Genomic DNA, 27,682 nt, shown 5'->3' with positions numbered 1-27,682 from the left:
GGGCTTAGAGAGAGAGAGAGGGTCACATTTGAGCAACAAAGAGGTTCTCTTGGGGACACTCCTAGGCACAGTTATAAGTTGGCTTAGCCTCTCTTTTGCAGTAATGAGCTTCATAAGTGCAAGCCCCAAGATTGAGGGCTTGGGCTACCAAATTGGTAGTCCTCAATGCTTGTAAGAACATCAGTATTCCCCAGGTGGGGAAGTCCAACATTTCTGCATTTTTCCCCAGTTCCTCAGGGGGCCCTGCAAATACATTTTTAGTCTCTGCCCAAATTACTTTGGGATGTATCAGGATTTCACACTAACCTGTACAAACCTACCAGATCTCACTTCCTAGTCAAAGTTCCATGTAATATGGTGTTTGAATAAACTGACCATACAAGTTAAATTATTTAGTGTGCTAAAGAAAATACAGATCCTGCACCAAAGAAACATCTCTTCCCTTGGTCTCACACAGAAGTTGAAGTTTTAAAACAGAGTCAATATCATCCTTTGCCCTTTGGTGTGATTTGCATTAGTCCTAACCAGATCCTCTTCATTCATATCTCTAATTGAAGTCTGGACTCTTTTTTTGGCTTTTTTAACAGTTGCTGTATGAGGTAATACATTCATAGCTGCCAAACTCTACCTCTGAGTCTCAGGTGTGGCACAGATACCCAAAGTTCCAGAGACTGACCAGGTTATACACAAAGAGCTCAGCACCTCAGAATTTAGAGATAACCATTACAACTCAGGAATAGATGTGACTGATGTAAGAGCTTACAAATCTGGGGACCTTTACAATAAGAGTTCTGATAACCTGTGCTCTAAGATTCAATTCTCAGAGTTTACACATTATAGTTAGTCCATATTAGTGAGGCATTATAATGTTTGTCTTTTCATTTCCGGTGTATTTCACTCAAAATGCTGTCCTCAAGATCCATTCACCTAGTTGCGTGTCTCACAGCTTCATTCCTTCTTGCAGTTGCTCAATATTCCATTGCATGCATACACCACAGTTCACCATTCTGTTCATCATCCAATGTACCCTTAGGCCACCTCTACCCATTGCAAATCGTGAATACTGCTGCCATAAACAGCAGTGTGCAACTGTCCATTTGTGTCCCTGCTCTCAGTTCTTCAAAGTATATACCCCATAATGAGGTTGCAGGACCTTATGGCACCCACATACTTAGCTTCTTGTGGAACCACCACACTGTCCTCCAGATAGGCTGCACCAACTCTACCAACAGTGAATAGGTACATCCCTCTCTCCACATTTTCTCCAGCACTTGTATCCCTCTGTTTATTTTTTACCCTGCAATCATATAGAGATATACTCACATACCATAGAATCATCCATGGTGTACAATCAATTGTTCACAGTACCATCATATAGTTGTGCATTCATCACCACAATCAGCACTTGAACATATTCATTACTCAAAAAAAAAAGAAAATAAAAAAGATAAAAGGAAAAAATAACTTGGTGTCTGTGCTGGTTTGAATGCATTATGTCCCCCAGAAAAGCCATATTCTTTGATGCAATCTTGTGGGGCAGACATATTAGTGGGGATTAAGTTGGAAAGTTTGGATTAGGTTGTTTGCATGGAAATGCACCCCACCCAACTGTAGGTGATAACTCTGATGAGATATTTCCATTGATCAGTGGAGCCATATAAATGGGCTGACAAACAGAAGGAACTCAGTGCAGCTGAGAGTGAACTTTTGAAGAGGAGCTACAGCCAAGGGGGACACTTTGAAGAGAGCACAGGAGCTGCAGATGAGAGACATTTTGAAGACAGCCGTTGAAAGCAGACTCTTGCTCTGGAGAAGCTAAGGGAGGACAAATACCCCAAGTGCAACTAAGAGTGACATTTTTGAGGAACTGCAGCCTAGAGAGGAACATCCTGGGAGACAGCCATTTTGAAACCAGAACTTTGGAGCAGACGCCAGCCACATGCCTTCCCAGCTAACAGGTTTTCCAGACACCATTGGCCATCCATTCCAGTGAAGGTACCCGATTGCTGATGTGTTACCTTGGACACTTTATGGCCTTAAGACTGTAACTGTGTAACCAAATAAACCCCCTTTTATAAAAGCCAATCCATCTCTGGTGTTTTGCATTCCAGCAGCATTAGCAAACTAGAACAGTGTCATTCTTGACTCCTGTCTTTCCTTTTACCTACATCCGAGAAATCTTCCTGGCTCTACTTTCAAAACGTTTCCATAGTTTGGCCACTTTTCACCATCTCCACTGTAGTCACCATCATCTCTCATCTGGATTGTTGTGATGACCTCCTTATCTTTCTCCCTGCTTCCACCTGTACCTGCCTAAATTCTATTATTTAACATAGCAGCCTGAGTGTGTTAAATCATATTGCTCCTCTTCTCAAAACCTTTCAATGGTTCCCCATTTCTCAAAGGCCAAGGTCTATACAATGGCCTACAAGACTTTACACAGTCTGGTCCCTCATCTCCTTCAAGTCGATGCTCAAGTGACACCCTCTACCCCAATCATCCCAGTTAAAATTGGAACAGCCCCCACCCCAGCACTTCTACTCCCCTTACTCTCCTCTCAATACTCCTACTCCTCTTACTCTTACTCTCATAGCACTCTTCACATTTAACAGGTTATGTCATTTGCTTATTTGTTTTGTTTATTGCCTGAATCCCCCTAACAGAATCTAATCTCTAAGAGGGCAGGGATTTTTATATGTTTTTTCACTGATAGATCACCAGTACTTAGAACAGGACTTGGCATGTAATGGAAACCCATAGATACTGATGGGAGAATAAGTAAATTAGTGCAGCAGGTTTAAAATTAACAATTTATGGAATTAAGTATGAATAAAAACGGAAGAGTGTGAAGATCATTTAATATGTTAATCAGCATAATAACAAGGTACAGTGGAAAGAGCAATGCAGGAGGGTAGAAGCACCAACTGCCACAGTCTACACTCCGCAGCCTTCCTGATCCTTTGCTTCTTTCCCCTCCCCACTTTGTCCTACCCTGCAAGTCTACACTGTGACCCTACTGAATTATCAGCAGTTCCTTAAAGGTCCCTTGCTGCCTCTCCCAGGCCTGCAACGCCTGCCCTGTGGGTACTCTATACTCTCTCCCTTTTCTGCTCTCCTTCTTCCCTTTGGACTGAACTTAGAGATCACCACCTCTGAGAAGCCTTCCTTGATTTGGCCCAGGTTAGGGCCCCCTCCTTTGTGCTTGCTCATATGGCATCCCAGATTGCGTTAACCTATCATAATGTGTTTGGGGAGGGGGGTCTCTGAGACCAAACTTGAATGTTTCTGAATCCTCAAAGGCTGGTGGGCAGCAGAAGCAAAGCAGTTATTCTAATAACTGCTGGCGGATATTTGCTTGCTAGGGCTTTAAGGGTGGAAGTGAATTGTGTTGAGGCACTTCTGTCCAGGAGGAATTACATGGTTGAGTCCTCTTAGTCATGTAGATATGTCAAGTTATCAATTAATTTTCCTTGAAGTAGCTCCCCATTTTGGTGAAATAATACAAATATAAATACTTCAGATGCTTTCTGTTTTGTGGGGGGTACTCCTTGGTTGTGTGTGTGTGTGTGTGTACGTGTGCACTCCCATTCCTTTTGGATGTTTAGGGATTTCATATTCTCCCGGATGAGTATGGGTTTTGTGCTCAGGGGATTGGGGAAGAGAAGAGATGAGAGAAGCGATTGATATGTTTTAGAGGGGGTTCCCACCAATATGGCTACAGATATGATTTAGAGATAAACAGTGCAGAAATCCCTATATAGGGATCTCTAGAAGCCTCGACCTGTTTAAAGAGTTGCTTCTTTTTTTCTGCATCGGAGTTGCCTTGTGATAGCCTTAGTTTTTTGCATTGCCTAGGGAAGTGGAGGGAGAGTCGGGTTCATGAATGGGGAAGAAGTGGACTGAGAGAGCTGGAGAAATGTGGAGGGGTGGTGACAAACCGAAGCCACAGGCAATAGGAGAGAAGCCAAGAGGAGGCATTCCGAGTGAGAGGTGACCAATGATGACAAAGATGTGTAAGCATTACCTGGGAATCCTCCAACATTTACGAAGGTACCGATTTCCCGTTAGTCATACAACTAAGGGCTCAAGTTATTCTATTTGGCTGTTAGAACACGAACTTAAAAGGCTGGGAATTTGGGGGACCCTGAAGTTACATTTTGGAGGTTCCATCTGGGATAGGGAACAAGAAGTAATGGACTTAGAGTTTGCTAAAGATATTACTCTTTGGTGCTCAGAGACTGGGGCTAGTTTGATGAAAAGTGATTACCAAGGTAACTACTACAGACTGTGGATTTCTGAAAAGCCTCAACTTCCTTTTTTTTTTTTTTTATTAAATTCAGTTTTATTGAAATATATTCACACACCATACAATCATCCATGATATACAATCCACTGTCCACAGTATGATAACATAGTTATGCATTCATCACCACAATCTATCTCTGAACATTTTCCTTACATCAGAAAGAACCAGAACAAGAATAAAAAATAAAAGTGAAAAAAGAACACCCAAATCACCCCCCCATCCCACCCCATTTGTCCTTTAGTTTTTATCCCCATTCCTCCACTCATCCATACACTAGATAAAGGGGGTGTGATCCACCAGGTCTTCACAATCACACTGTCACCCCTTGTAATCTACATTATTATATAATTGTCTTCAGGAGTCCAGACTGCTGGGTTGGAGTTTGGTAGTTTCAGGTATTTACTTCTAGCTATTCCAATACATTAAAGCCTAAGAGGTGTTATCTATATAGTGCATAAGAATGTCCACCAGAGTGACCTCTCGACTCCATTTGGAATCTCTCAGCCACTGAAACTATTTCGTCTCATTTTGCATCCCCCTTTTGGTCAAGAAGATACTCTCAGTCCCACGATGCCAGGTCCACATTCATCCCCGGGAGTCATACTCTGCGTTGCCAGGGAGATTTACAACCCTGGGAGTCGGGTCTCATGTAGGAGGGAGGGCAGCGAGTTCACCTGTCGAGATGGCTCAGTTAGAGAGAGAGAGGGCCACATCTGAGCAACAAAGAGGTACTCAGGGGGAGACTCTTAGGCACCATTACATACAAGTTTAGACTCTCCTTTGTGGTAATGAGCTTCATAAGGGCAAGTCCCATGCTCGAGGGCTCAGCACATCAAACCGCCAGTCCCAATGTTTGTGACAACATCAACACCAGTCCAGGTGAGGATGTCCAACACTTCCGCACCTTCCCCCAGATCCTCGGGGCTGGGGAGGGAGAGGCTGTAAATATATTTTTTATTATCCCCCAAATTACTCTAGGATGTGTCACTATTTCACTCCAGCCTATACTAACCTACTGTATCTCACTTCCTATTCAAAGTTCCATGCAATTGTGGTGTTTGAACAAATCGACTGTAGAGTTGTACCGTTTAGAAAATTTAGATCCTGTACCAAATAGATATCTATTCCCTTGGTCTCATATGAAAGTTGAAGTTTTAAAACACAATCAGTTTCAACCTTTACCCTTTGGCCTGGCTTGCCCTGGTCTTAACCAGACCTACTTCATTCATATCACTAATTGAAGTCTGGGCTCTTTTTCAGCTTTTTTTTTTTTTTTTTTTTTTTTTTTGACAGTGGCTGTATGCACTAATACTGACATTCATATCTGCCGAGCTCTAGCTCTGAGTTTCAGGTGTCTCAGAGATACACATTGTTCCAGAGACCAATCAGGTTATACGCTAAGGGATCAGCATCTCAAAGTTTAGAGATAGGCATTACAATTCAGGGATAGAGTTAACTGCTGTAAGAGCTTACAATCTAGGGACTATTACAATAATTATGTCCACGTTAGGCTGTGCTCTAAGATTCAATTCTGAGTTTACACATTGTAGTTAGTCCATATTGGTGAGGCATTAAAGTGTTTGCCTTTATTTCTGGTGGACTTCACTCAAATACTGTGTACAGGATCCATTCACCTCATTGTGTGTCTCACAGCTTCACTCCTTCTTGTAGTTGCTCAATGTTCCACTGTATGCGTACACCACAGTACACCATTCCATTCTTCTTCGAAGGTTTTTAACAAGAATTTCTTGTTGTTTAGATCTAGACTTAATGATAATATGATATTCATAGGAAAGTCTCAGTCATGATAGGAGTCCAAGGTACATTGGTGAAATCCTGAGTTACAGGCTACTTTAAAATAAATGTAGACTTCTTACTAATAGCAATTATGATTGTTACATATTACAATAGATACAGCACATTGAAGTAGGGTTAAATTTGGGGGACCCTGAAGTTACATTTTGGAGGTTCCGTCTGGGATAGGGAACAAGAAGTAATGGACTTAATTAGAGTTTGCTAAAGATATTACTCTTTGGTGCTCAGAGACGGGCTAGTTTGATGAAAAGTGATTACCAAGGTAACTACCACAGACTCTGGATTTCTGAAAAGCCTCAACTTCCTTTTTTTTTTTAAAGACAAAAAAAAAAAAAAAAAGGAAGTGGGAAGGGAACATACAGTATCCTATATCCTCAGTATCTGATAAGACCCTCCCTCCATCTCCATCACCACTCCCAGTGCTTAACTTAGAGTATGCGTCTGGACATCCACTGCTGCTGAATAGATAGTGGATTGGAGGAATGTGTATTCTCAAGTACTTAGGCTAGAGGGCTAGGAAAAGACGGCTTCCATCTGCCCTGTGGGGCTCTACCGGTGTGAAAGGATGCCCTTAAAGTATTTAGGAGCCCCCATTGCTTTCCAGAAATCGGCGGGAAAAGTGATTGAAAACAAGAAATACCTAGAAGGGTTTATTTAAATGACATGGTTTTACTTTTCTTGGTTTGGAGGGGCAAAATGTCTCTGTACAGTACTAGACCCTTCTGTAAAACACTTTTTTTTAAATGAAAGCACGAGAAGCATCACTGATTTAAGGATAGCTTTTGGGGATGTGTGGTCTGTACATTTTAAATGTAGAAATTGACTGTAAGACACATCCCAGTTTCAGAAACAGTAAAGTTTCAAAGGACAGCGCATTTTAAGTCACAATGAAATGTCGTCTATATAGTGTCATAATGAGTGTCATAATGAGGGGTAGACACTGATCATAATGGCTCATGTCATCACTCACTGTAGTATTAAACTTGCTCCAGGGAACAGAAACATTGTAGTTCCTACTTGAATCAAGGACAGAAGCATCTCTCCTATCAGGTTAGTGACACACTATGTAATGTATAGCTCAAAATGTCTTTCCGTCAACTAATGTACCAAAGTCAAAATACAATGCTTTGTAAATGTCCAAGAATCAGGTACGAAAATTCAAATGTTGAAAAGTTAATGTATACAATTTTAAAGTTTACTTTATGGTTTACAGTGGTGTTTTTTTTTTTTAAGGCTTATTTTATAGTTTAAATCAGAGAAGGGGGATCTTAATTTTTTTAACAACTGATTAAGGTGCTCTTCTTTATTTTCCCCACGAAAGAAGTAGTCTACTTCAGCATAACAGTGCACAGTGTGCTATTTTAGCCTCTTGGGAAACATGGCATGTTCAAGTTTGCTAGAAAGAGATGATTGCTTTTAGCTTCATATCTAATTTAAAGTTCATCTAGATAGTGGTCTAGCGAGAAAATGGCGGCGGGGGCTGGGGATGGGGGAAGCAGAAATGCTATGATACCTCAGTTTAGGATCAGAAACAGGCAGTGGATACCCTAATTTAAGGCTAGTTGCAGAACCACTGGCCTCCAACTGTTTATTTCTGTTATCTCCACTTTTTCCACAGGGATTTCACAACAATAAATTTAAAAAACAGTCTTACACTGTAATTTTATATTTCTAGATCAGGAAAATATGATATTCAGAAAGCATTAACCAGAATTCGATAGCTGATTGGTTGAAAACATCAATGTCCTCCGAATGTTCTTGCCATCTTATTTTGACGCAAATAGAAACAGAGCTGCTTTTTTTAGATCCGGCATTTCTGTGTGATGCAGACATGCCATTTTCTGTGAATTTTCCCACCTCTGGGAAATGTACGTCTGAAACATGTAATTGTGTAATAAACGAAGTGGCCCTATGACGCAATACTCCACTGCAAGTTGCCTTACAACAATGATGTCATTTGGCGCAGATATAGTCACTTTAATAACGCAGATATTTGTAAAGCTCTCTCCACGTTGTCCGCGGTTCCCCCACCCCCACCGTGTCTAAGATGCAGACATTTTCCGGGCTTCCTAACTCTCATCTGGTTGCGGGCGGGTGCACCGTAGTGGCCCGGCCCATCGCTCCTGCAGGCGGACGGAGACCGCTGCCAGGGCACGAGCCCAGCCGAGCATCCCTTGCCCGACGGCGAGGCCGCGGGGGAGCCGCAGCAGGCCAGGCCCGCGGCTGCAGCGCCGGGCCGGGCCGCCTAATTTCCTCGGCAGGGGACCAATGTCTGGGCGGGCCACCAGTCAGGACTTGGCGGGCCGGACGGCGCGGGACGCCGCGGGCGCGGGACAGCCCTCCCCCCACTTGGCTCCCGCTCCCGCGGCGCCGGAAGTGACGCGCGCCCAGCCGGCGCTAGGCTGAAAGATGGCGGTACTGGCGCTCGACCAGGGGCAAGGTAAACACCCGCTGGGCTGCGGCCCCCGCACTCGCGCTCAGTGCCTGGGCCCCCTGGAGGCGCCGGCGGGAGCCGAAAGCGCCTCCCCTGTCCGCCCCCCATCCCCCCGGTTCCCAGCCCAGCCTCCGCCCTCCCCGCGTGGCGGACTTCCGCGTCGCGAGGACAGCGCACAGAGCCCCCCTCTCCGACGGCCCCGCCTCCCCGGGGCGGCTCCCGCGGCCCGGAGCGGCCCCTGGCTCGTGGCCCCACACGCCCCGCCCCTTGCCCGCCCCTTTCCCGCCTTCCTCCACCCCCGGCGTGGGTGATCGTGAGGCTCGGCGCGCTTCGGGGCAGAAGCCCGGAGACGCCGTCGTCGACGCCGCCACCGCTGGTGCTTCTCCCGCTGCCCCCAGCCCCCCAATCTCCTCCTCCGCCCGCAGCCCCGACCCAGCCCTCCCTCCGAGCCCAGCTAAGCTCTCGGTGTTGGCCCGGCCCCGGCGCCGCGCCGCCTCTCGCCGAGTCCGACCGGTTCGACTTGCGACTCTGCGCTGTCTTCTTTCCCAGGACTGGTTCCGAGGGGGCCGCAGGCGCGCAGACTCGCCCCTCGCGGGAGCGCCCCGGTCCAACCCGGGAGCGGCTCCTCGTAGAGGTGCGAGGAGCCTGCCTTGTGCCGTCCCGGCGCCGCGACCGTCCACCGACCGTCCCGCTTCTTCCTGATGCTTGCTGCCGTCCACTAGAGGCTGGACAGGACCCCAGAGGTGCGTACCCGCCCCTGCTCGGCCGGCGGGGAGGTGGGGGGGGAGCCCGGGCTTGGTCCGCGGCCCCGTGCTAGGCACGGATTTGGTGGCCTCTGCGGAGTCTCACCCTCATCTACAGATCTGAGTCTAAAAACATTTGGTAGACGCCCCTACCTAATCTGTCTTTTGAGTTTACTTAAATTGTTTGAAATTTATTTTTTTTTCAGAGAGAGAAAAAAAGAAGCATAATTCAGCCATTTTTTGCAGCACACAGCTGCAGGTACCATGATTATTTTTTTCCCCAACCCGTTTCGCTCCTTTACAAATTCTATTTATGCCTGAAGTAGAGCTATGTGAAATTCGAGGCATAAAACGTGGAATCGGAAGGTCTGGGTTCGACCGTGTGATTCTAAGAAAATCCCTTACCGAGTCAGGGTTTCCTTATCTATGAAATCTAGGCAGTAGTACCCACATCACAGGATAGTGAGGACTATATGAGGTCATACGTGTGAAAATAATCTATAGCCATAAAGCGTTATAAAAATGCAAGGCGATTTTTAAAGTAATCTTTGCCAAAGTGTTTAATGTTGTAGTGGCTAACTGTTGCTGCTATTTAAAATTTTCGTATTATAACTATAAGCAATAAGTACGGAATAGCAAAGCAGTGCTGTGAATCGACATGTAATAGTCCCTTTGCTTGGCCTTCCTCCTATGAAATGCTAACTGCTTATTTAAATAACGGTATTCTTTACCAAATTTAACATTACTGTAGTGCTTTGCTATTCATCTTTCTAGGCCACTTAATGCCGTTTTTCTTCCTCGGAATATTTAGCACCTTACATTTGTCTGGTTTCTTATATTTTCCAATGTAATCTCACCTTGGTTATTCTGATTAAATTCTAATTTAGAAAATGCCTTGTAGGTGTACCCTAATTTTATTGGCTATCTTTCATACCTAGGGAACAGAATACCTCTACTAATTTGAAAGTTGTTTTTGAAAAGCTTGTAAATACTTATTCATATTTTTGTAATTCTTAATAGATCTGGAAATGTATAAAGATTTCAACTTTTTGGCCCTTAATATATTTATATAATGCAATTCTCAAGTTTATACAATTTAATCATCACAACACTCAGTAGGTGCTTAGAGTCAGTTTATGAGTGGTAATAGATGTTAATTTGCTCCCTTTAATGTTGATTAACTTGAGAAGAAAATAGGGTAGTAAACATTTCTGGTTTGAAAATTGACTTTATTTGCCAGATTTTATATTACATATGTGTAACAGATCAGTATGGAATCATTTCATACCTGGATGTCAAAAATGTAGCATGGTTTGACTTTAGAAAATGGTGCACAAAATTTGAAAGAGAAGCGTTTTTTATTATATCATTTTTTTTAGCTAACATGGTTTTCTGAGTAGTTAGATGTTTTATTAAATTTATAATCCTTTAGTCCAATGCCAGTTGTCTTTCAGACTATGCATTTGTATTAAAAAGAGTAATGTAAAGTGGGCAGCATTAAAATAGCACAAGGAAGAGCCTCCTTACTTTAATATGGTAGCTTTTATACATTGGACTTAGCACTTGTTCTGAAGATAAAATTTTGGCACATCACTGCTTTATTGGGAATTTCAGGGTTTGACCTTTTCTCTGCCTTGATTTGGGGTATCTGGTGCTAAAATCTTGGAACCAAGTCCAGCTCTGTGGATGTTCATAAGGGTCCCACACTTCATTTAATAATCTGAATTTAAAACTGGCATCACACAGTAAAAAGGTGAATGGTGAAATTGCTCATAATTTAAACAAAACTAGTAATTTAAAATTTTAATTTTGCTTTACTTAAAATGACATTAAACAGCCACTTAAAAAACATCATGACAAGTTGAAAGAGACCTCTGAAGAAAGGAAAAAGCTTTATATTTTAGTAATTTTAATGACACTTTTTCCCCGCTTTTTGAACAAGGAGCCCCATGTTTTCTTTTTGCATTGGACCCCGCAAATTATGTAGCTGGCCCTACTTGGAACTGTTGTCAAAGCTTGCCCTTTCCTGTTGTAAATGTTTTGAGAATGAATAATGTTAAATGTGAGGAGAATGAATCTTTAGCTTATGGGGGGTGGGATTTGTATTAATGTATTAGTATATATTTCCCTTGAATTGGAGTGCTATAGCTGGTGTGAGCTTTTTTTTTGTTGAAGAGAAATGAAAGTTATTGGTGAGGCAGTGTAGTATAGTGGTCAAGTCTTAAGGCTCCGAAGTCAGGCAGACCCCCCAACTCCACCACTTAAGAATCATAGCTTTGGGCAAGTTATTTAGCCTCTATGAGCTTTGATTTCCTCTTCTTTAAATCAAATGGTAACAATATGAAGGGTTTCAAGGATTAAATCTTCATTTATCCAACAAATATTTATTAAGCACTTATTATGAGCTAAGCACTCTTCTGGGTGCTGGGGATACAACAGTCAACGAAACAGCACAAAAAATTTTTGAAGCAGAAAGTAAGTAAGTAGACTTGATAGCATATATCGCCATTTAATATTCTGTAAAGAAAAATAAAGCAGAGAAGGAAGATGGGGGATTATCTGGTTGATGGGGTGGGATTTGCAATTTTAAATCAGGTGCTTAGGGAAGGCCTCACTGAGAAGATGACAGAAGTAAAGACCTGAAGGGAGCCATGCCTATCTGGGGATGGAACCATGGGGAATAGCAAGTGCAGAGGCCTTAAGGTGAGAGTGTGGCTAGTTTTCATGAAACAGCAGCAAAGAGGCCAGTATATCTGGGGCAGGGTGAACACAGGGAAGAGTAATAGCAGGTAATTATTATTGCCATATAGAGAATCATTGGAGAGACTCTCAGTTCATCTCTGCTATGGGTATATGTTGTATTGCTACTAGTCCAAAAGTGGAATACCCTTTTCAGAATTAGAACATTTAACTTTGGAATAAAAAAACTAGAAAAGGCAAGATATTTCCTCAGATCTTCTGCTTTTAATATTAGACCTTAAAATAAAGCTCATCTGGCTGAATCACAGAAGCAAATAAGAATGGATAAAAAATGTATCCTTTGTCTCTAAGATCCTTAAATATAATGATTCTTCATCATGGACTTCAAAATCTGTATTAAAGATTTAGTTTAGTTGTATAATTCCTGTGGAGAACTAAATGCTAACATTGCAGTATTCGTGATTTCATGTTAGGATGTAACTTAAAAGATTTGGGGTTTTATTCCCCAGTGGAGGCTTTTCCTAGAATTCTCACTGGATCCGATCTCTAAAGGCTAGGGAAGCTGTTTTCCATGACATCACTCTTGGACTACTTCTCTTTGAAGTGAGGAATAAGCAGAGAAGTATTACATTAGATAAAAGTTGCCTGATGAAAAATAGCATTGAAGCAGTTTTTCTCCTTCTTATGAGGTTTCTTGTATTATAGGATGACTAAATGCTAAACATACCTGAAAAGTGAAGTAATTTGGATAATAGGTGCCAACTTGGAGGCTTGAGAACCCAGAACTTTCATAATAGCTTAGTTAAATGGTCATTTTGCAATTTGGTATTGAGTTTTAAAAATATTGTGATGGACAAGAAAGAATTTCCAGTATTAAATTAAAGTTAACTTATGCAGCCTTTCCTCCCATTTTAAACAGAGTTGTTTCTCAATTTGAGTAGTGTATCTGAGGGTCAAATGTGTGCTCATAGTCTGTTTTGAAATTTTTCTTTCCTTTTAGATTGGCTCATTGAGAAGTTGGCCACTTTGAGATTGTTGAATTTAAAAATTTTACTTTATCCGTTACAGAAATTGTGAGAAATTTTATGACTCAGAAATTCATTCTATTTTTATCTGTAGTAAGCCTTTGCATTCTCTTTAATAAGCAAGGATGGCATTTTCTGCATAGTCATCAATTTTGGTAGGATAACAGTTTGAGGATGAAGCTAGAATGAAATAATTTAATTTTTTTCATAGAAAATCAGTGTATTATCGCAACTTCTGAAAATCTTAGGGTTTTGTATGAATTTTCAAGTAGCTGTGGGAGGAATGTGAAAGCATTAAATTATTGCTTATGACATAAACATGGAGGCTAGTTAATTTTGAAATATCTTCTAGTTAATTGTTTAGATTTTTTTTTTTGTTTTGCCTTCTTATCCAAATGGCAGCCTTCTAACTGAAAAGGAAACATTTAATTTCTTTGCCTTTAATTTCCTGTCCAATTTTACCCCCACCAGACTTCTTACTTTACTGGTCACTAGAGAGTTTGGACTGTTAGAAATTTCTGTGATATAAATAGCTGTAATAGTCTTCCAGGGCAGAGGTAGGAAGAGGTTGTTTTGTGTATGTATGTGTGTTGCCATTTATCTCTTATCACACCTTCAGTGGTACTTAAGCCTTTTGTTCTCAAGACTTCTTTATACACTTAAAAATTATTGAACTTCCAAAGAGCTCGTGTTTTATGTGGGTTATTATCTACTATATATTTACCATATTCGAAATTAAAACTGGGAAATTTTAAAAATACTTATTTATAATTCATTTTAGAAAGTAATAATAATAATGCCATTACAGGTTAACATTTTACTGAAAAATAGCTATTTTCCAAAACAGTAAAAACTTAGTAAGAAGAGTGGCGTTGTTTTACAGTTTTGCAAATCTCTTTAATGTTTGGCTTCGTAAAAGACAGTGGGCTTCTCATTGGCTTCTGCATTCGATCTGTCGCAATATCCTACATCATGTAGCCTCTGGAAAACTGTACACTCAGGAGAGAATGGTGAGAAAGACAAAGAACTTTTTTTATTCTTAGGAAAATAGTTTTGACTTCATGATGCCCTTTTAGAGGACTGGGGGCCTTAGCTGGGACCTCAGTTGTCCCTGAACCACACTTTGCGAATTACTATACTAGGTAATCATTCTTAGGCATAGAAAATATGTCTTTCTTTTTCCTTTGGTCAGTGCCAAGCTTATAAAACAAGACACACTCTTAAATATTTCTTTCCTAGTTGTATAAGTATGCCTTGTCATTTTGTCTAATTGAAGTTGGTCCCTTTTGAAAAAACCTATTTGAAATTTTGAAGGTTAAGTGTAGAAGCTTTCCATATATGTATACAGGTTTATAAACCATAATTTTCCTTAATCTGATGATGCATTTTGAAAAGTGAGGATACAGAATTTCTGAACATTGAACATTTTGTATGTAAGTAAATATCTTTATCAGAGCTCCTTAAAGGATTTTTTCCCCATTCCTCACTGATTTATAAAGTTCTCATTTAAGTTTTCAGCTAGTTTTACAGTGATTAGTTCTTAAAATTATTAATTCCTTCCTTAAATTGGTATAATTCTGTATTTAGAGAATTCTTATGCATTAGATTTTATATGTTTTTCTTTTTGTATTTTTCCTACACTTTCCTTTTTCTAGTTATTCTTTATTTACTTTTGTGTTTTTGTGTTTTATGTGTGTTCTTGTTTTTGTTTTAATTTAAACCTCATTCTAAGTCATTGTTTTTCTTTTCTTTGTAGCTTCCAGGGTATGGATTGGGCGCAAGTTGGTTATGTTTCATGTGTTCATTTGTAAGTTTGGTTGTTTGATGCTTTAAACATTGATGTTGTAGATCAGAAATATAGAATATATAGAAATATAATGTAATTTAAAATTTTCTATTAGCCACAGCAGAAAAAAAGGTAAAAAGAGACAGCGAGATTAATTTTATTTAACCCAATATATCCAAAATATTATTTCAATATACAATAATATAAAAAATATATAATGAGATATTTTACATTCTTTTTTTCATACTAAGTTTCGTACTAAGTCTTCAAACTTTGGTATTTATTTTATACTTACAGCCCACCTCAATTTGGACTAGTCACATTTCAAGTGCTTAATAGCCCCATGGCTAGTGGCTTCCATTTTGAACAGCACAAGTATAGAGTAGGTCTGTCCTCTGGTAAGTCCAAAAAAAGCCTAAGAAGCCTTTACTAAAGCTAGAAAATTATATTTGTGCAAAGAGAAAAATGGAGAACAGTGCCATTGAGAAATGAAATCCAGTGTTTCCACTACCAGTACATCTCCTGATCTCTTATATCCTGCATTGTAATAAACTCTAGGGAGGAGTGGGGTCTGTAAAGAGGATATTGAGGAGTCTCAAATCCCTGTTGTCTTGTGGGTGATAAGAAGAAGCATTAGGCCAGAGTTGGATGAGGGAAGCCAGCGTTGATTGAACTCTGGTGGGGTGGTTGCTCTGGGCTAGATGGTTTACCTATTTTAATTTATTTAGTCAGCACCCAATTCAGTAAGATGATGATGATGATGATGATGAATACATGGGTGGAAACCCAGGTCAGGAAGTTAACTGAATTTCTCCAGGTCACACAAGTGGTAAGTACTAGTGAGTGCTCTGATTTCAAAGGCTTTGCTCTTTTCAACCACATTATTTTGTATGTTCTACAAATCAGATTCTAGACTTTATTTCTAACTAGTTGTGTGATCGTTAATAAAAAGTCAGTTTACCTCTGGACCTTAGGTTTTTCATCTATCGAATTAAAGTTGGCCCGGGTCCTGAGAGATTTGATACTGAGAAGGTGGACTAGGATTAGAAGTGCCGTTGCTAGGGAGAAGGGTTTTTCAGACATTAACTGGATCATTAAAGGGTCCAGTTTACTATATTGGCCCCATTAGCACCACACAGAGGGGTGAAATGGTAAGTCTTAACGTTGTGGAGTACTTAAGGGTCCTGTACTGTTTTAAGTGCTTTACATGTATTAACTCATTTAATCCTCACAGCAACCTATGAGGTAGATTCTATTAATATTAGTATTCCCATTTCACAGATGAAGACATTAGAGCACAGAGAAGCTAAGTAGCTGGTCCAAGGTCACACAGAGGTAGAACCAGAATTCAAATCTGGGCATCTGGCTCCTGACCTGTACTATTAATACAGTGCTTCTGTCTAAAGACTATATTGTATTGGTTAGTTAATCCCTGAGTGTTTCATATATGTGTCCCATAAAAGTATAAAATATTACTCTTGCTCTGTAGCTGGTAGTCTTATTGATAGATGCACTGAACTTTTTCATGTAGATAAGAAATTGTATATGTCTCAGCTATCAAATTAGTTTTAGAAGTCAATTTAGATAAGTAAACATCAGTGCATTGCTGAAACTTTAAAAGTAGCAATAGTTTATTTACTCTGCATATATATATAAGTGGATGTACACATCTGTAAAATCATATAAAGAATAGGAGAATAAATGAGCATTTTATCCTAAAAAGAATTTGAGGTCATCATGTTTAATGCCCTCATTTTACAGATGCAGAGATACGACCAGGAAAGCTTGAGTAATGTAATCAAAGTATCGCTATTTCTGTTTTTAAAATGTACTCATTAGGGCCCTTGGTGTTTAGTAGAAGAACTCAATCTAAGGTAATATAAAGAGGGGATGTCTTTCTTCTTGACCAAAAGGGGGATGTGAAAGGAAATGAAATAAGCTTCAGTGGCAGAGAGATTCCAAAAGGAGCCGAGAGGTCACTCTGGTGGGCACTCTTACGCACAATTTAGACAACCCTTTTTAGGTTCTAAAGAATTGGGGTAGTTGGTGGTGGATACCTGAAACTATCAAACTACAACCCAGAACCCATGAATCTCGAAGACAGTTGTATAAAAATGTAGCTTATGAGGGGTGACAATGGGATTGGGAAAGCCATAAGGACCACACTCCACTTTGTCTAGCTTATGGATGGATGAGTAGAAAAATAGGGGAAGGAAACAAACAAACAAACAGACAAAGGTACCCAGTGTTCTTTTTTACTTCAATTGCTCTTTTTCACTTTAATTATTATTCTTGTTATTTTTGTGTGTGTGCTAATGAAGGTGTCAGGGATTGATTTAGGTGATGAATGTATAACTATGTAATGGTACTGGGAACAATCGAATGTATGATTTGTTTTGTATGACTGCGTGGTATGTGAATATATCTCAATAAAATGAAGATAAAAAAAAAGGATGTCTTTCAAGAATGTGAGGATTTCTCTCAGAACCCGTGAGTAGGAATAGAGCTGGGCCTAAGGACTGAAAAAATGCAGGCCTTAGGGAGCATTCCCTATCCTCTTGTCTTGGCTTCTCTCTGCACAGCTGCTTTATTCTTCCTTCTCAGTCGACTGGCTTTCCCTGATACTCAGCCCACATGGCAGGCAGAAGTTGGTGTCCACAGCTGCTCTTTGACGTGTTCCAGTTTCAGTTAGGCAGAGTCAGTGCATGTCTCCCTTTCTCTCCCCTCCCCATTTCTAAATTGTTGATAAAAGGGTGTTCGTTGTGATTCATATTTCCCACCTAGTCTGAGCATATGTGACTGGTGACAGGATCACAGTGGAAGCCTGCCTGCTAGGAATCTATCTTGGTGGGCTGGGAGTCCAGAGAAGAGCAGGTGGGCACTCAAGCAGGAGCTGTCCTTACATCTTTGGGGTCTTTTTTACTTATTGTTTCCCTTTTTTTTTCCCCTTGCTTCTTTGCCTTATGATGTTTCCACCATAGTAAGTATCTGAACCTGAACTGCTTCCCTTTTTCTTTCTTTCTTTCTTTCTTTCTTTCTTTCTTTCTTTCTTTCTTTCTTTCTTTCTTTCTTTCTCTTTCTTTCTCTTTCTCTTCTCTTCTCTTCTCTTCTCTCTCTCTCTCTCTCTCTCTCTCTCTCTCTCTCTCTCTCTCTCTCTCTCTCTCTCTCTCACTCGCCTAGTTTCTCCTTTTTAAAATTTCCTTTAGATGTAGCATTTTTCAGAAAGGTGAATATTAGCTGTTGGAGATGTTTTCAGATGTCTGTGATAACTGTTGAATAGAGAGGGTTGCTTTGACAAGAAGTGAGATATATGGTGTTTTAGGCACTGTCAAAATAACAGATTAATGAAACACAAAGCAGTCCTACTCTCAAATATCTGAACGCTAATGTTCAGCCTTCTATTACTGAATCTCCGTTATGTGTGACCAATGTTTCTTGACAGTCAGACTGATAATTGGTGTCCATGACAACCTTGAGAAAGAAAATAAAATATCAGAAATTTTATCTAGTTTGATTTGTTGTGTTTTTTCCTAATTATTTTGAAAATTGATAATTAGTGTGATGTTGATAGCCATCTACTAACCAGAATGCTTGATTAATCAGAACACTATACTGTGTGGTGTTCTTTTTGTTCCCAGTACATATTTGTGTACATATGCCATCTATCACTTGGAAGATTCAAAGCTTGTTAATTTTACCTTTAAAAATAATTCAGATAAACAAGACCAAATGAATAGCTTACTTTAATCTTGAATGTGTTAGTAAAGTAGTTCCATCAAGCACTGATTACAGTGTCTAAAATAGGTTTTAATTTATTTTCTGTATTATAGACAGCCGTCTTGTCTATGATTGAAATAAAATGAAAGTAGATCACTTTTTTACTATAATTTTTTTATTAGAGAAGTTGTAGGTTTATAGAAGAATTCATGCAGATAATACAGAGTTCCCATGGATTGTTTTTTAATGCAATTTTATTGAGATATAATCACATAGCATACAGTCATTCAAAGTGCAGTTTTTTACAATATCTTCATATAGTTGTGCCTTCACCACCTGTTCTAGTTTGCTAATGCCACATTGAGTTCCTTCTCTTTGAGTCAGCTCATTTATATGGCTCCACTGATCAAGGCCCACCCTGAATGGGTGGGGCCATGCCTCCATGGGAATATCTCATCAGAGTCATCACCCACAGCTGGGTGGGGCACATTCCAAGCAAATCTAATCAGCACCAAAAACGTCTGCCCCACAAGACTACATCAAAGATAATGGCGTTTGGGGGACACAATACATTCAAACTGGCACACCACCACAATCAAACTTTGAACATTTTCATTACTCCAAAAAATAAAATGAAATTAAAATAAAAAAGAACATCCAAAACATCCCATTCCCCTCCTCCCCCCATTGTTCATTTACTTTTTTAAAAAAATACAGTTTAATTGAGATATATTCACACACCCTACAGTCATCATACAGTTGTGCATTCATCACCAGAATCAATTTTTGAACCTTTTCCTGACTCCAAAATAAAAATAAAAGCAGAAAAAGATCACCTAAATCTTTCCGTGGATTTTTCTTTTTTCCCCCCATGGATTGTTTTTTGATTAATGGAGTAATAATACAAATTTGATACTAATTTCTTCTTGTGCATACTATGCTGTCTTGGATAAGTGAACATATTATCTGTTATAAGCAATAGGACTTAAAGTCAGATTAGGGACAAATGGAAGTCTCTATACCTAGAATGCCTCTTGATCAGAAGGGGAATACAAAAGAACTGATTGGGTGGAGGGTAGAATGATAATTCTGTTTTAGACGTGGATTTTGAGATCCCTAAGGGGTATCCAGAAGGAATGTCTGATAGGCAACTCAATATATAGGACTGGAGTAAGGAGAGAGATTTGATAGAGATTGTCACAGTGGGTATAGATGAGATCACTTAAAGAGACCACGTTGTTTAGATGGTAAGAAAAGGGGCAAGAACAGAACTCGGGGGAACACCAATGTTTAAGCGGTAGCTCAAGAAAAATAAACTCAGGAAGGAGATTGAGAAATGAACAGTCCAAGAACAGGAAGAGAATGAGGAGAAAATGGTGTCATGAAAGGTGAGAAAATAAGCCAAGGAAGTAAATTATGTTGCAGAAGAATCCAGAGAAAAAGGGACTAGAATGTAACTTGGATTTGGCAATTAGGGACTCTAGAAAAAACAATGATGCACTTTCATTGCAGATAAAAAAGTAAAGCCACCTGATACTCTACCATCCAAAGATAGCCATTTTAAACATTTTGTTGTATTTTCCTTTCAGACTTTTTTCTTACTTATTAACATTTTTTTTTTTTTTTTAAGATAATCTCAGACTGGGATAACTGCTGAGTAAATGGGTTAATATGTCAACATGTTGATGAAACAAAATAGTAAAAACTAGAGATAACCTACTCACAAGTGTGGAGAAGTGGTGCTTTCAGCCGCTCTGGAATCTGCCTTTTCCTCTCAGTTAATAAGGGCTCTACCAAATCCAAGATACAAAGGGCATTCCTGAAAAGCATATACCTACACACCTACCATATAGTGCCTGGCACTTGTAAGTGCTTCTCCTTCTATTAAGTAATGGAGGAGGCATTGGTAATTAGAGTGGTGAGATTGGCAGTGACAGCCTCCCTGATGAAGGAGATAGAGCATGTGACTGCAGTTGACTGTGGTGCCAGTTGCTATAATGTCCATCCAAAGACTCAACCAGGGAAAGGAAAGAATTTAGGAGATTGGGTCCCAGCATTATCACCAACAGTGTTCAGAGCCATAGATGTTGGCTGCCACATCCTTTGATTGCCCACTTCTAGGCTGGCACAGTTGGTGGATATTGTTTCACCAAATAACTCAAATCCGTGACTCCCAAGTCGTGAGGTTCAAGGTGTTCTAGATAATGCTTTAAAAACTGCTGCAATATCCCAGAGACTTGTCCTCAGTTTTGGAACATTTCTCATTGTGCATCAGTGTTTATCAGCAGGGAATGCCCTTATGACTACTGAAAGGAAAAAAAATGCCCAGAGGCTCTGAAGGTCTACCCGAGATTAAAGGACCATAAGTTTGTAATAATACCGGTCAACTTACTTTTGGGTTAGGGCAGTTATGGAAGACAGGCAAAGGGGTAAGGGAAGTGCAGGCCCTGGAGAGAGAGTCGTTGCTCTCAAATTCCAGATGGTTTACTTTGGAGAGGGACAGAGTTAGATGATAGAGCAAGTGAAAAGAGAGGAGGAAGGGGGTAAGCCACAGAGCAGGAAGTTGGTAGTTAAGATTTCAGATATAGACCAGTTTTGGATCATGGCAAGGAGTTTGGGAGTAGGGTTTTGAATTGGAGTAAGAGGGAAAGTTCAGAAGTCAACATTGGTGGCGGGGAGCGGGGGGGAGTCAAGGTTAGGGAACTTTGATTCTTGGGTTTTGGACGGGTGATCTTATGAGAACATTGAAGAGGCAAAGATGACTATTAGCCGGGTGCCAAAGCTGTCAAAGAATGTGGGAGAGAGCGATCAGGAGGTCTGTATAGGATAAGTGATAAGGAGGAATAAAAGATGGGTTTTTATCTGAACAAAAGGGCAAGTTTTAGAAAATAGAAAGCTAAGAGAAAGTTAGAGGGTAGGTCTGTAAGCTACAGAAGAGGATTTTTTTTCCCCTAGGTGGGTGAGGCTGGAGATAGGGGTAGGAGGCAGGAGGCCTGGAAGCTGCATCTTTGAGGAAAACTATTTAAATCAGGGAGTGGAGGGATCTTTCTGTGTCCAACATGAGCATGTAGGGAGTTTGTTTACATTGGAGAAAGGTTCCACAGGGCACAGTGGAAAGGGTTGGGAGGGAATTGGAGAATGGGAGGGTGGGTCATTGGGGAGGAAGCTGGTAGCTGTGTGAAGATGAGTTGAGAGAGGATAGATGGTCTAGGGTGGGGGGGTGGGATTTGTGTGAAAAGAAGAAAATTGCTTTATAAACAGTCTAATAGACTGAATTACTTTATTTTGCTTTACTTAAGAGACTCCACTCTCTTAGCTTTATTTCTCTGATAGATAAATATATGGTTTAATTTTAAATATATAAAGTAATACACAATCACTGCTTTTAAAAGTAACGTTAATGGGGTAAGTAAAAAGATTTTTCAGGAAAAATCTCCTGAAATCCCATTACCTAGAGACATCATTTTGGTATATATTCCTCCAGACTTTTTCTCATATAAATGTGTTTTTGAAAATATACTTGGTGTACTGCAGTCGCCTTTTCTCATATAACAATATCTAATAAATATGCTTTGTTATAAGAGGTAGATTATTGCCATCGTTTTTAACAGTCCATTATAGGACTGTACCATATTTATTTAATAATCTATTGTTGGACTATTTAATGCTTCCAACTTTTATTATAAAGCTTTGAAGAAAAAAACCTCATGTATGAACAGTTTTGAATATTTATCTGATTGTTTTCTTTGGACAAATTTCTAGAAGAAGTTTTCTAGGTGTCAGCAGTGTGGTTTAATTTATTTTTTGTCTCCTTTTCTCATAATTTAGTATTTGACTGTGAAATACGTTTTGTGTTGCTAGTTTGGGGTCATGTTTAAGTATATTTCATGAATGGTTTAAAATCAGTAGAATAAGTATATATGGTTTATAAACTAACAATTTACCATTGTTCGATAGACATTTAATAGATTTTTCCCCCAGATAGGGAAGCGAAAAATGTTAGTCTGCAAACCTTTATGTTGTCTTCTCCCAGAGGGCTTGTACATTTAGGACTTAGGCAGTGGAACTGAGATAATTATAAAAATTGTTTAAGCACTAAGTTAATCGTGTCTTCAGAATGCATGGAAATGATTAACACAGTTTTCTTTGATTACCTTTTTTCCAGGTGATTCATGGCAGGGGACGTGGAAGGATTCTCTTCCTCCATTCATGACACCAGTGTCTCTGCTGGATTCAGAGCACTGTACGAGGAAGGATTGCTTCTTGATGTTACTCTGGTCATTGAAGATCATCAGTTCCAGGCCCATAAAGCACTCCTGGCCACCCAGAGTGATTACTTCAGGATAATGTTTACTGCTGACATGAGGGAGCGAGATCAGGACAAAATTCATTTAAAAGGTCTTACTGCTACAGGTTTCAGCCATGTTCTGCAGTTTATGTACTATGGAACCATAGAACTGAGTATGAATACTGTTCATGAGATTCTTCAGGCTGCCATGTATGTCCAACTTATAGAAGTGGTGAAGTTCTGCTGCTCTTTTCTATTAGCGAAAATCTGCTTAGAAAATTGCGCAGAAATTATGAGACTCTTAGATGATTTCGGTGTAAACATCGAGGGAGTCAGGGAGAAGCTGGACGCCTTTCTGCTAGACAACTTTGTGCCACTCATGTCCAGGCCTGACTTCCTGTCTTATCTAAGCTTTGAGAAGCTCATGTCTTATTTGGATAATGATCATCTGAGCAGGTTCCCAGAGATAGAGCTGTACGAGGCTGTGCAGTCTTGGCTGCGGCATGATAGAAGACGCTGGAGACATACCGATACCATCATTCAGAACATCAGGTTTTGTTTGATGACACCATCCAGTGTTTTTGAGAAGGTTGGTGCATTTGAAAGCAATAGACAGGACTCATCATTTAGTTAAGGCAATATGTCTTGATAAGATTCCCAGACTGGTCAGGAGCCAAAAAGAGAATGCATAGTTCATAAAAATAGTTCATGTATAAGAAGCCTACTTTGTTGTAGTTTGTGCATTTAAGTTTTTAAAAACACATTTTGTGGGTGAAAGATGAACCAGGTAGGTAGTAGCATAGTTTCATTTTCAAGTACTTTTAAAGTTGAAGGGTAATTAACCCAAAATATTACAAGTTTGCTTCAGCTTTTCTTTTCACAAAGTAATTAAATTTGAACCAGGTCAGACTAGCTCTCTTTTTTGTAAAAACGAATTTGAATAATACATGCTGAAATTGGAGTTGAGAAGAGGTTTATAGTTCTGAATGATGTACATTAATACAGTTTCTTATTCCTCTAAAATGTAGTAAGGATATATAAACTAGCTCTTGAAAATCAGTAGGCACTAGTAGTGATTTTTCTTCCCACTTTCACCCTAGTTCTGTTTTTCCTCCCATTTCATGTGAATACTAACTAAATTTGATTGTGAAAACATATTTTATGTGTCTGAAAACATGGTTTGGCCTTTCTAAACCAATAGACTGTAAATCTTTTGTCTACACTGATCAGACATCCCGGTACATATTTTACCATTTTCATAGTTCTGCTGTCTTAAAAATAGTGTTTCTCCAAGACAGCCTTGGCCTTTTTACATGTAAGCATTTTCAGTTTTGTATCAGTTTCACTTGTGATCCTTTCTTGCCCAAAGGAGAGAAAGCAGTTTCAGTAATTGCTTAACTTAATTGGTTTCTAATCACATGGTTACCTCTGGGGCTCTGTTTACCTCTTACATCTTTTCTTCTTTCTAGAAAGCACATTTAAAGCTTTGGTAGACACCCTTTATGTTAAACAGTTCCTCAGCTTTAGTTACCAGTCCTGGTGATAAAAATATAATATCTGTAGAGGAGGGTTGCGCCTTTGAATAAAACCCAGCAGCTTGGCATGCGCCCCCCACCCAGAAATGCTGTGAAATGTCAACTTATATTTTCCATAGAGAACTCAGTTTTATGGGATTTTATCTTTATTCTAGCGATGTATTGATTTGACAGAAGTAATTGAAACTAAAGAATATATTTCTTTTCTTTAAGTGTTTTTTTTTATTGTGAAATGTACACATAAAAGTGATAACTTTCGAAGTATGATTTAACAAGTAGTTATAGAGCAAACTTCAAAGGATCTTAGGGGTTACAGTTCCACAATTTCAGTTTTTTCCTTATTGTGCAATATAACATATACAAAAAAGTGATGACTTTCAAAAGTACAATTTAACAAGTAGTTATAGAGAAAATTTCAAAGAATGTTACGGGTTACAGTTCCACCATTTCGGTTATTTTCTTCCAGTTCTAATACCCTAGAGACTAAAAAAAAATTTATATAAAGATTCAGTATTCATAATCCTTTGTCTGTTGCTACTCCTCCCTCTCGTTTGATCACTGTCTCAATCTAAGAATACATTTCTTAATTATTCTTTGTTCAGTGATAATCAGCCCCACATCCGCTATGTAAATCATTTGTACCTGATGTTTTGATTTTTTTTTCTTACTATTGTTTTTATTGCTCTCTTTCCCTGGGGAGCCCTGTTTTGTCTTTATATATTTAATTCAAGTGCTTTCCTGCTACCAAAACAAACAAAAACCCTGCAGCTTCAGTCTAGATGGAAGTACTCGTGGAATAGAAAGTAATATTTCCCCTTTTGTGGGACAATATGATAGATCATTGATAGCTGTGAATGTTTTTTAAGTGCTGATCCGGCAGAGCCTTTTTATATTCCAATCATCAGATTAAGGTAGAAGACAGCAACAGTGGCTGAAAGTGAATACTATTGAGTAATTTTTTAAATTGTATAAAATAATGCTGGTATGTCCAATAGATCGCTTTTGCATATACGGCATCAGGAGTGTTTATTGCCCATTGGCCAGGTATTGATTGGGTCATCAGAATAAAAATGTTGTCAAGGCTTCCTTCTTGAGTTAATTTCTTAGGAAAACTTAATAAAGATGTAGCCACAGAGAAATTTTTCAATTTTTTTGTAATGTAATATAAATAGTTCAGTTTTTAGTAATCCTGGTAAGATAAGTATGGCGGAAAGTATTCTTGCCCTAGTGGTGTGTGAGATTGTAATGTTTATCAAAGGAGTCCATGGCTTTCTAAGTACTGAGAAAACACTGAGTTAGGCAGATTTGGGGCTTGCCTTATAGATCATCTCTAGAAACAAAACTTTAGAAACCAACTTAAAAAAAAATAGAAAATTTGATTGGGAAAGGAGAGAATTAAGACTAATTTACACCATACTATTTTGAACTCCTTGAAAACAGGGCCCATCTTTTTTTCCTGTACCCAGCTCACTGCAGGTCTCAAACAAGGACATCTTATTATCCACTACATATGCACAGCACCAGAGAGTGCACTGTAACATAAAGACATGTTTCATCTTTGCTGGTCCTTTTTCAGTGAGGGAATCTACCAGAGAAAAGTGGAGGCAGTTTTCAGTTGTGGTTTTATTCTATTTGCTGAAATTTAGAAAAATGGAATTTTGATTCATACTTTTTATTTTTAGCCTTAAATTTAAAAAAAATTTTTCTATTATGGGATTTTCTAAACATTGAAAGGATAGTAGAATGACCACCCAGATACTTCCACATAGGTTACTAGTTGTTAACATTTTGCCATATTTACTTTAGCAAGCTAACAGGTAGATGGTGTGTATGTATGTATAATTTGTTTTGTTTCTTGTTAAGCCATTTTAAAGAGTTGTAGACAGTATGACACTTCACCCCTAAATATTTCAGCAAGTGTCTCATCTCCCAAGACTGAGGATATTCTCCTACATATAACCATAATACCATTGTCACACTAAGAAAATTAACAATAATTCCTTAATGTCATGTAATATCCAATCCATTTTATGATTTTCTCAATTGTCCCAAGAGATCTTTTTTAGCTGTTTTTCATGAACCAGGATTTAAACAGGGTTCACACAGCACATATATATCTCTCAATCTGTAATTGTCTCTCTTTTACATTTATCATGAGGATGTTCAAAGGTAGAAAAAGTTGAAAGAATAGTATAACTATAGCTATTACCTAGATTCAAGAACCATTACTAACATTTTGCCATATTTGCTTTAAATAGATTTTTTTTCTTTTCTGAACCTTTGAAAATAAGTTGCAAACATGATACCTTACCCTTAAATACTTAAGCATGCCTCTCCTAAAGATACAGACTTTTTCCTACCTAACTACACTGCCATACCATGTAGGAAAATTAACAATAAGACCCGATATTATCTAATAGCTAGTCCATGTTCAGATTTTCCCAGTTGTCCCCAAAATGCACCAAAATCCACTCAAGGTTTATGTATTGCTTTTAGTTACCATGTCTATTTAGTCTTTCTTAGTCTAGTGCAATCCTCCACCTTTTTTCAGAAAAGACCAGATGACCAGCCATCTCACAGTGTCCCACATTCTGGATTTATCTGAGTACTTCCTTGTGTTGGTGTTAACTTAGTTCCTTTTCCTCTATTCCTTTTGTTTCCTGTGAGCACATATGCTTTTTTTTTCACATCTTTCTATTGCTATGAGATAACTAAGGCATTTTAGGAACAATTATAGAAGTATTGTTATAGTGGCAGAGGAAAACTTGGAAAACAATATAGCAACTCTTTGATCGAATTTCAAACTTCTTTGTGTTAAGAAGCTAAGTAGCTCAGTCGTGGCTAAAATCAAGCATTTTATTCACACTGTTCTGTGTATGTTTCTTTTAGATTTATAAGATCCAAGATTCCCTCCCCCTTTTTTTATTTAGAGTCCTTTCATTTCTGTTTGTTGGGATTAAAACTAGCTAAAGTATTAAAATTGAAAGGTTATTAGTTAGTGCGTATCTATTGACTCTGGAACTGCGCTGTCCAATATGGTTACCACTTGTGGCTATTGAAAACTTGAAATATGGGTATTCTGAGTTGAGATTTCAAAGACTGAAATGACAAAAAGGATGTAAATTACTTTATTATATTGATTATGTGTTGCAATTACAGTATTGGGTTAAATAAAAGATATTATTACATTCAGTTTTACCTTTTTAATTAAAAATTACACCTTTGGCTCGTATGTGTGGCTCAGGTTATATTTCTATTGCACAGCGCTGCTCTAGAAGTTCAGGAACTAAGTTGTTCATTAGAAACTCTCTGCATATGCATACATATTCTTAC

At 39.1% G+C, this 27,682-nt stretch overlaps 2 protein-coding genes across 3 annotated transcripts in view; one reads left to right on the top strand and one right to left on the bottom strand.

The window, feature by feature from the left end:
* LOC119523721 (zinc finger X-chromosomal protein) overlaps nt 1–27,682 on the bottom strand; it is a 725,297-nt gene that overhangs the window by 207,706 nt on the left and 489,909 nt on the right. The gene's annotated exons all lie outside the window — the stretch shown is intronic.
* KLHL15 (kelch like family member 15) overlaps nt 9,162–27,682 on the top strand; it is a 34,154-nt gene continuing 15,633 nt past the window's right edge. Inside the window, exons 1-3 of one of the 2 annotated variants that reach the window (XM_037822540.1) lie at nt 9,167–9,298; nt 9,505–9,557; nt 22,692–23,403. In XM_037822540.1, coding sequence (XP_037678468.1) covers nt 22,699–23,403 — 705 coding nt within the window. In that variant the 5' untranslated portion in view covers nt 9,167–9,298; nt 9,505–9,557; nt 22,692–22,698. Of the gene's footprint in view, nt 9,299–9,504; nt 9,558–22,691; nt 23,404–27,682 lie in introns of both variants that reach the window. The other variant, XM_037822538.1, reaches the window with a different exon arrangement.

Source organism: Choloepus didactylus, chromosome X, assembly GCF_015220235.1.
Source record: "Choloepus didactylus isolate mChoDid1 chromosome X, mChoDid1.pri, whole genome shotgun sequence".
Classification (NCBI taxonomy): domain Eukaryota; kingdom Metazoa; phylum Chordata; class Mammalia; order Pilosa; family Megalonychidae; genus Choloepus; species Choloepus didactylus.
Note: the sequence above shows the minus strand (reverse complement) of the source record. Positions and strands in the feature narration are given on the sequence as shown.